Below are 16,643 nucleotides of genomic sequence, written 5' to 3' on the forward strand. Positions count from 1 at the left end.
GACGTAAGCTAAAGAACCTTAACAAACAATCTGCTTCAGCAAACTTAACACAATAATGCAGGGTTGTCATTAAGAGCAGGGGCCCGGGGATTTTCCCCGGCTACTAAGAGAGTGGCCCCCGGCTACTTTTATTGGAAAATAGAAGAAAAATATAACCAAAAGAAATCCCTAGCCATTTGATTCCCCGCCTACTTGTTGTATTTACCCGGCAACTTGAAATCTTAAGGACAACCCTGATAATGAACAGAGCAATTTACGACTTTTAGAGTGAAACTACAAAGGAGTGATAAAGGATACAAGAAGTCACAAATTGTATCGGTGTGATGTAGAAACTGCACCTCTCTGTTGATTTTTTCTAGCAGACGATACAGTTCAATAACAATCTGTAAACATGAAAAAGGACTCTTAATTAACACTGTCTGTGTCACTACTCTACCATTAAAGCGGCTGTGTCACGAAATTTATCAAAATACAAACAGCGAGAACTTCTACCAAACTAAGAAAAACATAAGAAATAACTGCCTTAAACATTAAAAGAAGGTTTAACTAACTTAGCAAATACAGAAGGACGCGCCGACAGACAGAGCATGAAGAAGATTGAAACGGATTGCAATTGTGGTTTTTGAAAATTTTTTAGCCTAACAAGTATTCAAAGTTCACTTTTGTTGTTCCTAACGTTTGGTACAATGTTTAGGTACATATTCCTTTAACACGAAGCTCAGATAATTTCTCACTCGGTTCCATGGCTTCTTAGGACGCGTAATAAAAATTGACATTATTAACAAAATAAATTACACAGCCATGACATACAGCCCCTTTAATTTACCACTCGCTCGTTACTACGGAGAGGAAATGGTGGAAAGTGTTTGGGGAAGTCCGGATTTGGACGTTGCTGTTTCCTAAGTCAAGGGAATGTTCCTCGTGTCATCCTTTGCAACCAGGGGTAGACGAAGGTGCTGGGAGAAATTGTAGAGTTTAAAGGCGATATTACACAGGACGATTTACAACGACGATTTTTAAGGCAACAGCGTTGGAACGAAACAATGGAATGTTGCAACGCTGTGATACGCTAAAAACGTCCCTTGTAACATAACCTTTAAGATGTCACGACGGCGAGAGCGTCAAACATTTCAGTCTTTGCCAGTACTGCACGACTACGACGTAAATTCACTTTATACTAATTTCACGTTTTATGGAGAAAAAGCAAACGAAGACGAATTTCTCTCTCTCTTTCTGAACTAACATATGCCAGGATATGGCAACCTCGTTTCCAGGGTCTTTCCTACGTCATTCAACGTCACTCCCTCCACAATAAAGTGCTTTTAAGGCGACAGGCATTAAGGTTATGTATACATCTGATTCGAGAAAGGTTGTCACTTGAAAATGTAAAGTGTACGCGACGACCCCAAAAAGTACTTAAGTCTGGAGTATCATCAAGGATTCTGAATGTAAGTCCTTACGCCTGGGCTGTCTCGATCATACGGAGAAAACAGCTGACCTATGTTCAGGTTTCTTTTTCCGTTCAGTTAAAACGCTTCTTCAAGCAACTGTGAAAAAATCACTACGCTTCACGCTTTCCACGTTCATCCACTTTCGAATCAGCTGTAAGCAGATTAGCAGACTAGATCGCCGGCTTCCGAAAAGAAAATCGAGAGAAAAAAACAAAAAAATCGGGAAAGTCCTTTCCTTTTTCCCCCGCGACCCTTAACTTCCTGTGCCTGTCATCGCACTGCAAAACAAATAATTAGGGACTGTGAAAAGAGTTTTTCAGCAGACCAATTCTTACAAGATGTGCAACGTAAAAGACAACCCTGTTAAAGAGTGTAAGAGTGGGTGAATACCTCTTGAAGACACCTTGGTCGTTCTTGTAGAAACCGCTGGAGAAATGGTCCGACAAGATGACATACGTAAAGAAATTGAGCTTCATTTGTGACAAGTGGTGATACACGTTCACGAAGAAACCTTCAAACACGAAGTTATTGTACATTAGTTTTGTATTTGTAGAGGGCCAATGCTGGGTTTGTCATCTTTGCTGTTATGTGTTTACCCGCTATTATTATTATTATTATTATTATTGTTATTATTATTATTATTATTATTATTATTATTATTATTATCATTATCATCATTATTATCATTATCATCGTTATCATCATCATCATCATCATCATCATCATCATCATCATCATCATCATCATCATCATCATCATCATTATCATTATTATTATTATTTTAAGTATTATTATTTTGTTGCCGGTAAAAATAAGAAAAGGAACAACAACAGGTAATGATGGCGACACATTTCAATCAAGGTTTTCCCTTTAACTGGATTCCATTTCACTACGTTTTTTAATAACGATTCAGCGAGATCTTTCATAAAGGGGATTTTATAAACCTTTTTCACTTCACGCAAACTGTTTTGAACACCGCACTAATTTATACGCAGACGGAAAATCTGCAAGTAACCAAGCAATGAGCACCGTAGTAGCAACTGAAAAATTCTTCTATCTTAATTTCGACAGTTATCGTCATCTTTCGCTCACGAAAGCTGACTGTTTCAAAAATGAAACCAAAAACACAGAACCTGACAAAGCAGTTTGAGAGCTTCGATTCGGGGGAAAAAGCAAGTTGGGGTTGAACTGTAAGTTTGCTTAAAACCGGTTTTATTTAATTATTTAAAAGTTGTGATTCTCGACATGTGCTCGGGGTTACAAACTTGTTATTACTTTTTTTTTCAAATTCAATTCAACACAAATGCCTTTCATGTTGACTTTCTTATTTCCATCACTAGTTACACAAGAAAGATCAGAAAAATAGGGTAGACTTAACACATAAAGCGGGTATCAACAGATAAATTACAAGAAGGTGAATTCTCCATGGGTCGATGACAATATACTTACTCTGGGACCTGACTCAGCTGGCCGATACTTGCATGATGCCACAGCGCATGAGTGACTGCCAGTATATAATCCGCATTGGTCTCTGAATGCATGGCCACATTGGTGGAAAAATCTAAAAACGAGTAGGGAAAAGTTGCGCCTTTACCCAAATCCTCGAGCATGACGGGGGCCGTAGATACTTCCCGCACGGTGAGATCCTTTGTGAGAGCCTCGCAGATTTTTTCATACACCGTGCTCCAGTAAGGTTTCTGATAAACAAAAAGAGAGGTATTGGTCTCTTCAGCAGGAAATTTAAAGAGGCTATGCTACCAGGATACTGCTGTTTTATGCCAATTCTGTACTAAAGTCATTACTTACTGCCTTTACCTCATACACAAAATGCTCCTGTGGAGTTATGGAGAAGATATCAGACAAATTTCATCAGGAAGCACTATTAACCATCATAATTTTTTCCAGTGGTCATTTTTGCAGACATAGAATTAAAACTTCAAATCACGTGAATCCATGTTTACTTTTACCATCTGTTTCAACAGACGACAGAAAACAGTTTCAGTGCTTAAATATTGTCTTAAAAACTAGACCATTACTTTTGGAATTCAGTTGATGCAAATACAAGCTTTTAAAGTAGGTAGCAAATAGCCTGACATAGCTTCTTTGAGAAAGCTTTTTCAAGGTCTTGTAGCAGTCAATTAATTGTATTAGCCTCCCTGACCAGCTCAAGAACATGAAACATGAAGTGGATAAGAAATAGAGATTTACCGGAAGTGACGACAAAACTAATCCCACAGCATTGATCCATTCTAAGATGTTTGTTCGAATGTCAGCGTTGTCAGTGACGAAGCTTCCTTTAAATATGACGTCAAACAGTTTATTCCCCACTTCTGGTCCTTTGACAGGTAGGGCCATTAGCTCCACCCACGTTGCATATAGCGCATGTGCAGCGGGGTTTGCAAACTCGTTGAACCGCCAATCACAAGCAGGGAATGGAGGCGGGCTTTTTCCAGCAATCGCTTTGCATTGTCAAGGAGTTCATCTTCCACTTCACGCATCTCAAACAACCCTTAAAATATACAACGCTACACTACTCACACATCTCTAATACACATAAAAAAGTTCACTACCCGTAGTACAACGACGTCCAAATATACGCTCCCACAGCGTCTTGTTATTAATTGCAACGAGCTGAAAAACGGAGATACCTTCTATGGGTTAACTCATATGCTAATCAGCAATAATGTAAACAATGACGTCAACAAAGATTCACTGGTTGGTCAGAGGAATTACAAGACAATTCACACAGTACTGTTGACATTAGAAGCTTGCAGTTAGCTCCCACAAAGAAGCAGAGACTGAGTGCATCTAAACATACTTTAACCAAGAGATGAATCATCTTTATTCCTTCCTGTCATGACTGTTTAACAAGCAAACGCAACAAAGGATACTATCCACAAGTCTACCAATCAAAGAGCAGTAATAAGCAAGATCCGGGGTCCACGATGTATCGTCAGTCCTGGAAATATATTCTAAGTATCCCTCGGAAAGACACCTGTTGATTAAACAAGTGTATATCAACAGGTTCATATCTGACTTGTAATACAGTAAAAATCCGTGAATAAGAACCTGCATTTTCCCAAGTTAGCCTGAACAGGTTCTTACATAAAAACACAAATGTAGGCAATTTAGGTTCTTAAATAGGTTCTTATTTTCTGAAGAGAAAAATACTCGGTAGCTAAGAGTATTTTGTGGTATCCAGCTTATTCCTCATTTAAAATCTGCATACCATTACATTGCAGCTGGAGCGATAAGACACCTATGTTTCTATAGAGGATCCTGAGTGTTAAAAGAAGAACCTGCTTCAAATTATGTGGTTAAATTTTAGGGGGACTAACTGGAAACTTTAAGCATAACAGGATCTTAAAAACCAGGTTCTTACTTGCGGGTTTTTACTGTATCTAAATATTTCTGAAAGCAAATATTTCTAAAACTAATGGAACAGTTAGGGTACAGTGCCATTCTAAGGTGAAACAAGAGCGGATGAGACTTCATCTTCTCTAAGGCCCCGTCCACACGTATCCGGATGCTTTTGAAAACGGAGAGTTTTTTCCGTTTTAGGCCCTGTCCACACTAATGCATTTTCGTTTGAAAACGCATACATTTCGATGCGTTTAGGCTTTCCGTTCACACTAATAAGCTGAGCGTTTTCAATCTGGGCGTTTCAATGAAAACGTATCGATTTGAAAACGCTCTAGAAAGTGGATCAAAACGAAAACGCATACATATCAGGGCCATTTATACGAGGAAAAATAAGACGCGTCTTACATAAGATGAGTCTTAAATAAGACGCGAACTTTCCGTATAAACGGCACATTTCGTCTAAAATAAGACACGGCTTAGCTAAGACGCGTCTTATTAGATAAGACATGCTCGTATAAATGGTACAGTTCGCTTCTTATGTAAGACGCGTCTTATTTTTCCTCGTATAAATGGCCCTATCGTGTTTGTGTGGAAGGTCAAAAACACATCAAAATGAAAACGATGACCGAAAATATCGTAGGCGTGTGCACCCTAATAGAGTTCAAATTACGTCACAATGTGCAATCATTATTCTATTGTTTCGAACGTTTTCGAGTGTGGACAGTCGAAAACACATCGACAAGGTAGTGTGGACGCGAATCGATCTATACATTTTCGATGACAACGAAAACGCATTCTTCTAAAAACGAATTAGTGTGGACAGGGCCTTAGCTTTTCGTCCACACGAAAAAAGGGGTTTTCGGGTTCCAAAAAGGCAGGTTTTCAAAAACGGTCCCCAGAGTGGAGATTTTTGAAAACGCCGGCTTATCGGCTTTGCATTTGTGCATTTAGCCTTATCTATTTTTATCCTGATTAATGATTATTTTCTATGTTATAAGAAATTGTATGTTTAGTTAAATTGTTTTGCCGATGCTAGTATTTTATTTCATAATTTAGTCCTATATTTTAAAGGTGGTCGTTCATAAGTCTTATTGGCTTCCGTGGGCTCTTTGCCTCATCAAACGGGATATGTCACAACATCATACATCTCATCCTCTGTAAGGCATGCTATCGTATCTCCATTGTTTCAGCGCTTTCGGGTGACGAGCAAAAACAATTCGAATACGCTACGTGTGGTGCGTATTTTTTCGAAAAAGGAGAAAAAAACTCCGTTTTCAAAAACATCCGGATGCAAGTGTACAGGGCCTTACAAGAAAACATGTGGGCCTGTTTGTCAAAGATGCGACTATAAATGCCTTAAGTCCTTTAACTTTAACTTTCCTTAGAACTTTGGTCAGCAGTAATGAGGAGACTTTGCGTCAATTCGAAGATTTTTTCACAGCTGTTTCCCTTACTCTCGCTACCACTACCTTGTCTATCTCTTTGCTTGTCTTTGCAAAGGGGATTTCAATCCATCAAAGTCATCAAAAGCAACTACTATTCAGTGCTATTAGACAGGATAGCCCTCCCTCTAAGAGTGCCAACACAAAAGGTCCGACCTTCGAGTAGCTGATAACTAATCACAGAAAAAGCTATTGCTCACCAGCCTGAAGGAAGAACATCTCTCCGTGCACCTGTTGCGAGTAAGAAGACATTAATGAGCTTAAGTAACGACGACGACGACGGCATTAATGAAAACATCGCCAAAAAATTGAATTGGCGTCCTTTCAAACCATATCGCGTCTATTTTGACCAGGTCAATTTGTCAAATGTGGGCGATTTTTCCTGGAGTTGAATTCTTACGGAATTTATCCTTGTTCAAAAAGAGAAAGGAAAATTCGTCGTCGTATGTTCACGTCCTCCATAAAACATCGCATTAGCCTTAGGAGGTTTCAAAACGTCGTAGCGGTGCAGTAGTGGACGTCAAAGAAATGTACAAAGCGTGATGCACGCACAGAGGTGTTGTTTTTCTCCTAAAACCAGAATTGTTTTTTGATACTGTCGTTGTCGTTGTCGTCGTCGCCGTGGCTCAGCTCCTTATTTACATCTCTAAGCTGAACAAAACTCACAGTCCAGCCTGGCATGTAGTTCAATATAAGTAGCAGTGAGAATGTACAAGATGGTCTTACTCTTAATCAGCAAATTGATCTGGCACTGCCAGCTTTCAGTATCTCACATCAACAAATTTTAAAATGTGGTTGATGAAATAAGCTGCAAACGGATTTATGGAATTGAGAGACAAACGTATGAATTACTGAAGCAGTGAGTTAAACTTGGGAGAACCTGAAAGAAAATCATTTTGAAACCGGGACTCGATATGGAGTCAACCACAACTTCTTAATATACATTGTGTTATTAGTTTGGTTTATTTTCAACTGTTAAAGCTCATCTGAGGATCAGAGAGACGATTGCCAGCACACAGATTAATTTTGGTTTAGAAAGTTATGATTTCATGTTTTCCGTTTACAAGCACACTTACCGATAATAGCTCCGACCAGTTTTTTCTTCAGAGCAGGTTTGTCTCGGAGACAGTGCTCATAGTAGTGCAGTGTATTGTACAAGAATGTCACAGGACGATCTATAAAACAAAGAAATACTTTATCAGACAAATTACAGTCATGTGCAACTCAAATAGGAAAGCTTTGGTATCCCGAGCCTTGCCGAGAGACGCGAAGCAAAAGATTAATGTGGTTGTGAAAGAACATGTTGAATTTCTCATTTTAAATGAGACGTGAAATAACTTTTAAAAATTGAAGTCATGGGGGTAACACAGGGTGCTTTTCATTCAACCCTTCGGTAAAACTTTCAGTTTGAATTTCCGGCATCTTCCTGACCTCCTCTCAGTCAGAACCAATCGTTCAATCGTGACTTTTTGTTGCACGCGTCTTTCCGCGCTTTGGCGCCAGCTACGCTTTGATTGGTTCATGAAGTTTTTGTATCTACTGTGATTATCTGGTTTAATTTCTTTGTATGAAAACATCTTTCAAAGACTCAAAAGATTTCTCAAACGTTACATTTTAATAGTCATCATATCTTGTAGTTTCGGCAATAGCAGAAAACGTCCTGTCAAATAGAAAACTATTTAGGCAATTATTTTGTCGAAGCTCAAATGATAAAATGAAGCAACAAACCGTGAAATTTATACAAGCATCCTAGATGATCAAGAAGACTTTCAAGCGATTTGTACACCGGCGAAAGCTCCAGGAAACGTTGGATAACGATATCAAACACCTGAAAGCATAATAGGACAGTATATAAAAACAACACGATAACATTTCTTACAGAAAATGCCTTTTCTAAAAAGTGCCTTCTCCAACCCATGCAGCCAAGAAGCGCCTGCGCACTTACCGGTAGAAACCTCAAGCACACATTACCAAAGTAAATTGGCAAGTATTGTACTGTTGGTACAGATGCTCCAGCGAATTCCAGCAACCCTTCAAAGTAGAATCTCTCAGGATAGCTCTGAAAGAAACACATTCGAGCAAGAAACATTACCACTTGTCTACAAGACATGACAAGAGGCAGTTCGATTACAACTGAGGGTGGTGAAACCGACCAACTGCCGAAAGGTAAAACTCTGAACGAACTCAGCAAAGGTCAACAAGCTAAGGAACTCATGTAGTCAATATTGAGGTGCAGGAAGTTCGCGCCAAATCGTAAAAATTAGCATGGTTAAACATTATTACATTGATTTGTTTTTTCACCCGCCATTTTGTAAAAGCACTAAAATAAATAAATATATAAAAACTGAATTAAGCGAGGTAAACTTGCAACTTACAGTGTGATAGGCCATGTGTTTCTGATGCCAGTCACTTTGAAGCCAGTGTTGAGGAGAGTTCTACGAAAAATAAACACATGAATAACGTTACCTTTTAATATCTATGGTTAAAATCAAGACACGTATGAAATTTTTACAAAAGATATTTTCTAGTACACGAGCAGGAGTGTTTTATCAAGTTTGAAACGCGAAACGCGGTTAATAATTCGTAAAGGAATGACAGAAATGGAAAGCAATGTTGAATGAACTTCTGCATATGTGATGTACATATGGCTGAGTTGTACCTCCGCCTGTTTCCGGCCCGGATGATAATATACTCTAAAGATTGTAGTAAGAATGGCAAGATCTACGGCAAAAGTTTTTAAAGCTGTTCACTTAGGTCAGATTTATTGTGCGAAACTTCTTCATTCCGTGAGTTCTCGCGGGTTTCCCACTCGCTACGCTTAACATCAACACCCCCCTAACCCCCCCCCCCCCCCCCCTTCTCTGAACCCCACCCACACTCTGATCCCGCTAATAAACTCGCAGTTCATGTTTAAATCACCGGGCTGTGCCTCGTCGTTAAACATTGCTTAAAATGCAGTCGACAATTCCAAGTACCATAAAACGTGTACAAAAAAACATACCTCTCGTATGAAAGCATTAACACGAGTTCTGAATTCATTTGGTTTCAATAACAATAGCTGAATAATGAAGAAGCAAACTTGAGCTTCATTTCCCTCATGGCTACGTAATGCCTGGAAACAGAAAAAATAACCATAGAAGGACCACAGAAGACATTTGTTCCTAAGCAAACGAACGTTTTGCGACAAAAACAGCCTGAACCAAACAAAAACCATATCATTGCTGAAGCGACGGGGAAAAAAAGCTAAACGCTTAAGGAAGTCGTGTCTCGTAATTATTGATTTCTGGTACCTTAACATAAAGAGGTTTCCGCAAGTACTAAAATACAAATAATCTCCAATTTAGTTCTGTTTATATTCTAAACGAAACAAGACTGTTGCACTACTGAAAAAAAGGGAAGCAGCGACTACTTCTGACAATACAACTGAAACGCAAAAAGACGACAAACTTAACAACTTTACTAACATGTAGATTTTAATACGTTCGTCATAAAACATGTTACAAGGTAAGCGATATCAGCATTCTAAACGAAAAGCCCAAAATTTCAACATTTTCTTTTTCCTTGAAGCTTTAAGCGCACATACTGTTTAGATGCTAAACGCTAATTCTGGAAACTGGCCTTGTCGAATGCTGGTTCCATTTCCAGAGTACTTACTATTAATAAAGGTTATGGTTACACCTGAACATTTTACAACTTTGTGACCATTTGCTCCACTCAAAGAGGATGAACCAGTGATTAAAGCTTCTATAGCGTAAGTAACGTGTCGTTTTAGCAAGAGTATCTCATCAAATGACACTTCAAACCCATAAAAGTGGCCCAGCTTGATCGGTAAAAGACCGGAGGCAAACCATCCAGTCTTGGACAACAGCACTGACCTATTTTCAGCGTTTTTTATTTCTAAATCTACCCAATAACTGTTGTTCTCTCTGCCAAAAAGACGCAGGCCATGCAAATAAATATCCCTGTCTGTAGACACGTTTATACAATCTCTTAAAGAACCATAACTCCAGCTGTGGTGTGCCACTCTGTCGAATCTACAACAATACTGAATTTCGCCCAGATAACCCGATCTTTTATGATCTGGGAATCCGACGGGACAAGGTAATGACACCGAATTCATGTGTTTTATGACGCTGACGATTTCTTCAGTCGTTAAGATTTTACTCTCTAAGGCCACCACTGCAAAATCGACTTGATCCATTGTAGGGAAACGTATGGCTTTAACGATTTTTTGTCCAAGAATTCTTCTTTTAGTTTCTCCATCTGCTGGCAAACCTTGTCGATCGCATTCTTTTCTTGCCCATAAATCAACAGCACAGAACAACTCGACCTCCTTGATGTTTAAAGTGTCTCTCACGATTATTGCTTCAAGTAATGATCTCTCAATAGTCATAAATCCGTTACCAGGTTTGACAACTTCTTTAGCCCATTCGTCGACCACTTTCCAGCACCGATCCACCAGGTTTTGCTCTTCATATTTTTGAGCTAAAGGCAAAATGCTGAAAACATTAGACGGATCTAATTGATCTTGTAAATATTCCGTGCACTTGTCAGCGAGTGAGGGCAGAAGGTACTTCTTCGACAAATATAGTACACCCATTACATTATCCCCCGTCAAGTTCACGTCATCGCAGTACATGAAACGAAACAACTCCAACAGACTCTCGTAATCACAATCCGGCAGCTCAATGGTGTCTCTAGACTCCGCCAGTTCACCGTAAAACATGACTTCAAACACAGGACTGCCAATCGCCAGGACAAACTTGTGAGCTGGAATCACTTGCGTTCGTCTACAGTCACAATCCGCCTTACGAACAACAAACTTCAAATCACTAAATCGTTCATTGTTGAGCATAAACTTGGTTCGCTCTTTAATGGTAGACCATGTGTTATGCATGCTCATCTCCAAAGCAAACACAACGGTAGAAATCTGAATTCGCAAGAAAAACTTGACAAAGAAGGCAGCTCACCTTTGCGTTTGATCGCTAAGAATCGCCAGAATCGAAAGAATGCTAATAATTATACATTCTCAAATCCTTAGAAAAATTTAAATATTGAATTACTCGGGTCAGGATTCCACTAATCACGCACTCTAACGCGTTTTGAAAGAAATCAAACACCACAACAACAGATTGCACGTTATCTTGTTCAGTTCATAAGAAGTAAGGAGCAAAAATGCTAATCTTTATAGCTTCCCACATCTAAAGTATTAATGGGAGAGATAATACCTTATCATTCACATAATCTGCACAGACAATTATTTTAAGGGCGTAATTGACCTTTGAAATTGACCTGTCCATTCCATGCGGCTGTGAGGCCAAAAAATAGTCATCAAAGCTGATGGTGTCATTCATTTTGTGGCTTTTCCCCAAGGGTATAATAATCATACACTTGTTTTTAAACACTCTATGTTTATTACATCTGAACGTTTAAATAATCCAAGTACGGTTATTTTCAAAACAATCAATGGCAATAAAAAACATAGATTACACATGCTGACTCGATAATGAACAGATTCGAAAAAATGATTGCTTTGACAAGATGAAGAGGACTCTTATAAAAAGGCAACTTTTCACGATGTTACATGAGTCAAGACATGCGTACTATCTGCAGATTTCTTGTCTACGGCTGTAACGCTCGCCCAATGAAAACACATTCTGTTAAAAACATTGGTTCGAACGACCACTCAATCTCCGGATTGTTACGAACGAACATTTTCAATCAAAGGAACGAAATATCGAAGGGTAATGTGTTCTGGATTACAGACTCCTATGCAGCAGTTCTTGTGAGGTCCCAGAAGTGATTGGCGTGTAATGCTCCTTTATTATAATATTATAATATCCAACTGTCCAACAGATAGGGAGTGAGAATAGCAAAATTTATGGGCCAGAGGACGTTATATTGATATAACCCAAAATTCTCTTATTTAACATTCGATGAAATGTATAGCAGTTAGAAAAGAGAATTACTCATCAGATCTTGGGAGTTAAAGAGTTAAAGAATTGAGCTTTAACTTACCAAACAAAGTACAAGTCTGTCCAAGGTGACAACGTTATATTTCCATATAAGGTCATTTAGGTGCGAGATACACTGTGTAAAGAAAAGAAGGCATAATCATCCCCTCCATTATCACATCGGCAAATAGTGATTTATAGTAATACACTTGAGAATGCTTACTATCATGCAAAATCAATCTGTAAACAACTATCTTATCCTTTTTACAGTGAGAAAATAACGCGGTATGAGACATGACAAATGCAGACTGTAACCTCCGTTGCAGACAAGGGAAACTTGCCGGCAAACGAGGAAAACGTTGATGTGAAATGCTCTGAAAACTATCCCAAGACTTTTAGAAGACTTGAAGTTTAGGAAAGGGATAGTTTTGAAATCATTTCACAGCAACGTTTACCTCGTTTTAAGCCTGCCAGTGTGCAAGATTGCAGTCTGCATTTATCGCACACACGTCCCGCCCCATGGTGCAATTTTAATGTTACGAAAAAGTGCGCTGACAATTGCCAACAGATTGCCAAATGATAACCGCCAAGTGACCAACAGTTCACCGACAGTTAACCGACCGTCGTTCAACAGTTCAATTTGGGAAAACTGTCAGCCGACTGTCGGTCGTTTGTCGGCCAACTGTTGCCCGTTTGTCGACCGACTGTTGGTCGTCTGTTGGCCGACTGCTGGTCGGCTGCTGGTCGACAGCCGACAGACCTTTTGGGGAGCTCTTCTTCAATTTATCCTGTTCTTACGCGCACATCAAAATGCTTGATAGGGAGAAAACAGTGAGTAAATAGCGACTTAGAAAAAACTGAAAACTTCGATCTATAAGACCAGTAAGGCAGATTTAGATTATTACAGACCTTTAGATTCGAGGACGAAATTTAACTTTAAGTTTTTTTCGCGTATTCCACTGCTAAGTCCTTTTCTTTAACAGTGGAAGCCATGGAGACGGTAAATCGATGAGGAAGACAACATCGTAAGTTATTAACTTTTACTCAAAAATTAGCGTTATTTCTTTTTTAAAAAAGTTAAATCAGTCGCGATCCCATACAAACCTTTATAATCTTCGAATCGACCGTTGTAACACAACACCTCACATATGATTGCGAGCCCACGTATTCAATCCTTCCATTGAACAACCTTGTAACACAACACCTCACACATATTCTTATGTTAATTATTGTCTACTAAATTGAGCTTGGGCTGCCTGTGTATCATCCGACACTCGACATTCCGACATTTCCGATATTCTCGCTAAACCCCGGATTGGATTGACGACGACTATCACGTTTTCCCGCCAAAATAACGCAAGTTCACGCGCGCGCGCACTAATTAGTAAAGAGAAAATCTCGTCGTCGCAGTCGTTCGATCTTGTCTGAGAATATGAAGGTCCCTAGTTTGACACTAAAAAGGTTTTAACACAAAGAAAAAAGGTACAAAATTTTTATACTTTCCTACTTATAGTAAAATTTATGCCACCTGATCTTACACGATGTTTGGTTGTGTTGCTTTAGGTCTCTTATCGAAACAGTGAATTACAAGTTCTTTCCACACCTTGTTCACATGTTTTCCTCCAACAGATGTAGAAAACTCGTGCACTAGGTAATCAGCAAACACTCTCACGTGTGCAGATAACGCACGTGCTCCCAAGCGCTCCAGAACTCTGAATTAAAGAAAATCCTCACAAGTGAAAAACAAGACCAAGTTTAAAAGGTGCCATATTTTGCGTCCCTACGAACACCTTTCTATTACTGGACTGGATATATTTCTTTCTCCCCAAAGTGTACATGCAGTTCCTACCGAACACCTTTGTAATGTGGAGCCTTGGGACTTATGTCCCTTTTGTGTCGTACTATGGAGGTTTGACTACCCTGGGAACATAACCTCAGCCCTGCATTTAGGATGCTTTTCTTCGATTATGTTGATGATATGGTGATTCTGCCTTCTGATACTCTACTAGCCGAGTCGCCTCCGTCTTATTTCCCGAATTATATAGGAAAGATCAAAGCGACTCCATTGATCCTTGCATATATTTCGCAATACGTCGCACTCAAAACTTAGGTAGATTCCATACATTTTCTATAGGTTTACCGATGATCTCTTTGCGGTTACACAAACAGATCGCGTCGGATCACTGTGTGTTTGGCAACGCAGAAGCCTGCTAAAAGGGGTTAGATTCATGCGTTCTGCGCATGACTATAAAACTCGGTTACTGCCTCACCTGTGACAACCAGGATTAAGGCGACCTGACTCAAGTAACATCTTCCATAAAATACTGCAACGCAAAACGTAGTCACTTGCATGTGATTGGTTACATAAAATGGAAGCACTTTCTTAAATAAAATCCCGTCCATACGAGTAAAGTCAGTAAACGTTAAGAGGGACAAATTCATTTGCTCGTGTACTTGGGCGCCGCAACAAATTTCACGTTACAAACCCGTTTCCATACGCGCTAGAAATTTCTCTACATGAAGAGGCATGCACGATGGCAAGGCCAAGTTGCTAAGCGGTGAGTGAAAAACAAAGAAACAAACAGAAGAGGCTCATCAAGTGAAACACTATTACTGGGAACTCTACAGTTGTGCGCCTTCTTATTTCTTCTCAAATCACTGCTTTCAATGGAAAGACTTAAAAGGAGGAAAACCTACCATATGAAAACATTTGTCGATGATGGGCCCGCAAAATGATCAAAGAGTTCATTTTCTGACGTCATTGCTAAAGAAAACAAAACAAAGCGAGGACTAAAATTAGGCATCAGGCGTTTATGAAACACATCGCAATTGACTGACTTGTTCTAGGCTGTTAAAATATAACTAAGGTCATTAATAATTGAACAGGTTCTTTTCTATATCTTAAAATTCATTCGGAAGTGAGGCAAAGAGGACATATACCGAGTAGGGTGTTTTCCGCTGAAGATGGGGGACTAAAACTAATAAGAAACGCAACGTAGAAATATCTGGAATGAATAATAAAGACGACTATACGCAAAATTAGGCCTCATTTAAGCTAAAGAAATCTGCACGACAAGAAAAATGATACCTCTTTTTACCTAAGGTGGATCATTCCGCTGTAAGGAGAGTATTCAAAATAGTATACTAAGGGAGATTACCATTTGCCAGAACGAGCCGGCCTGGCTAGTACAGTACAGCTATCAATCAGGACTATACAGCCAGATCAGTCTATTCTTAAATTTTATGCCCAACAGTGGTGGGTTTTAGGGAAAATTTTGAGAAAGGGCTACTATTTTACCGTAGCAGGATTAGCTCAGTCGGCAGAGCGTTTACCGTAACAGGATTAGCTCAGTCGGTAGAGCGTTTAACTGCAGAGCGTGAGGTCGCGGGTTCGATTCCCGGGGCCGGACCATTACTCAGGGTCTTAAAATGACTGAGAAATGAAGGTACTTCCTTTGCACTGCAAGCGGCTGGACCTTCGCGTGGCTCGGATGACCACGTAGAATGGCGGTCCCGTCTCCATTAGGAGACGTAAAAATAGTGTCCCCAATTAGCACTGTCGTGCTAAATACATTGACACTCAAATAAAGTGCATTTTTTATTATTATTATTATTTTTTTTTTTTTTTAAATTTCATTTCCAAAACGAACCGTTCGGCCAACCAGTTTTGACTTTTGGTAACCGCCCTAAGATATCAAGTAGTCCTGTGAGTGAATCCATGCTATAATATAAGTACTTACATTTCCATCTCCTATACTCTTCCTCAACTCGTTGTTTTAACACTTGTTTCGTCTCTTGACGAAGAGAGTTTGGAGGGTAAAACTGTTTTAGCGGAGCAGGAAAACATTCCAGGGTGTGGCTGGCCCAACTAAACAACAACAAATAAGGGGAGGTGTTAACAAAGCAAACCAAGAGCCGGTCACAGGATCACAAACTTATTCTTCCTAAATGCCTTGTTAGTGTACCTGGAAACGACTTTTTTAATTTGGTCCTGGCGGTGATTCGTCTTTATCGACTCCAGTTAAAAATAAGGTAGTGTGAGAACTATAGAAAAAGAGAATCTGTGCATCTTAGTTAAGTGATCATTCCATCGCCCAAGTCGTAGACTGATTACGACATCATGTGATCCATGTCATGACTCTTTTACAGACCTCTAAAAATGGACCTCGACTAATCGTACCAGAAAGAACAAGCGGTATAAGGTAAGAATAAGAAAAGTTAGCTTAGTTTGAAATCTGTACGCAAACTGTGGGAGGAATACGGTCGAATTGCACGTATACCTGTGAGGAGTGTTAGCGATCAGCGATCCCATGATCCCTTCATACCAGCTGACAGTTGATTCAGAATCTGTGAAGTAATTTGCTTTGTTAAAGAACACTTTGTAACTACTGAAAAAATTTCGCGATTCTTTCTCATTCAGGCAGGAGTGAATC

At 39.4% G+C, this 16,643-nt stretch overlaps 2 protein-coding genes across 3 annotated transcripts in view; both read right to left on the bottom strand.

The window, feature by feature from the left end:
- Positions 1 to 16,643, bottom strand: part of LOC140953051 (mediator of RNA polymerase II transcription subunit 23-like) — a 30,108-nt gene that overhangs the window by 264 nt on the left and 13,201 nt on the right. Inside the window, exons 23-39 of one of the 2 annotated variants that reach the window (XM_073402534.1) lie at positions 16,491 to 16,557; positions 15,951 to 16,078; positions 14,908 to 14,974; positions 14,481 to 14,534; positions 13,814 to 13,922; positions 12,275 to 12,346; positions 9,258 to 9,368; positions 8,632 to 8,691; positions 8,202 to 8,315; positions 7,985 to 8,084; positions 7,333 to 7,431; positions 6,457 to 6,487; positions 4,343 to 4,446; positions 3,660 to 3,910; positions 2,901 to 3,148; positions 1,842 to 1,962; positions 298 to 383 (exon numbers count right to left, since the gene is read on the bottom strand). In XM_073402534.1, the coding sequence (XP_073258635.1) occupies positions 298 to 383; positions 1,842 to 1,962; positions 2,901 to 3,148; positions 3,660 to 3,910; positions 4,343 to 4,446; positions 6,457 to 6,487; positions 7,333 to 7,431; positions 7,985 to 8,084; positions 8,202 to 8,315; positions 8,632 to 8,691; positions 9,258 to 9,368; positions 12,275 to 12,346; positions 13,814 to 13,922; positions 14,481 to 14,534; positions 14,908 to 14,974; positions 15,951 to 16,078; positions 16,491 to 16,557 (1,822 nt within the window). The remainder of the gene's footprint in view (positions 1 to 297; positions 384 to 1,841; positions 1,963 to 2,900; positions 3,149 to 3,659; positions 3,911 to 4,342; positions 4,447 to 6,456; positions 6,488 to 7,332; positions 7,432 to 7,984; positions 8,085 to 8,201; positions 8,316 to 8,631; positions 8,692 to 9,257; positions 9,369 to 12,274; positions 12,347 to 13,813; positions 13,923 to 14,480; positions 14,535 to 14,907; positions 14,975 to 15,950; positions 16,079 to 16,490; positions 16,558 to 16,643) is intronic. The other variant, XM_073402535.1, reaches the window with a different exon arrangement.
- Positions 9,747 to 11,129, bottom strand: LOC140953071 (BTB/POZ domain-containing protein 6-like). The gene has a single exon (XM_073402564.1). It carries the CDS (start codon positions 11,109 to 11,111, stop codon positions 9,843 to 9,845), a length of 1,269 nt encoding a protein of 422 aa, XP_073258665.1. The 5' UTR covers positions 11,112 to 11,129; the 3' UTR covers positions 9,747 to 9,842.

Source organism: Porites lutea, chromosome 11 (genome assembly GCF_958299795.1).
Source record: "Porites lutea chromosome 11, jaPorLute2.1, whole genome shotgun sequence".
Taxonomy (NCBI): Eukaryota; Metazoa; Cnidaria; class Anthozoa; order Scleractinia; family Poritidae; genus Porites; species Porites lutea.

Coding starts and splice junctions, on each gene's coding strand:
- LOC140953071 (XM_073402564.1), bottom strand. CDS start 11,111: ATGCTCAACAATGAACGATTTAGTGATTTGAAGTTTGTTGTTCGTAAG.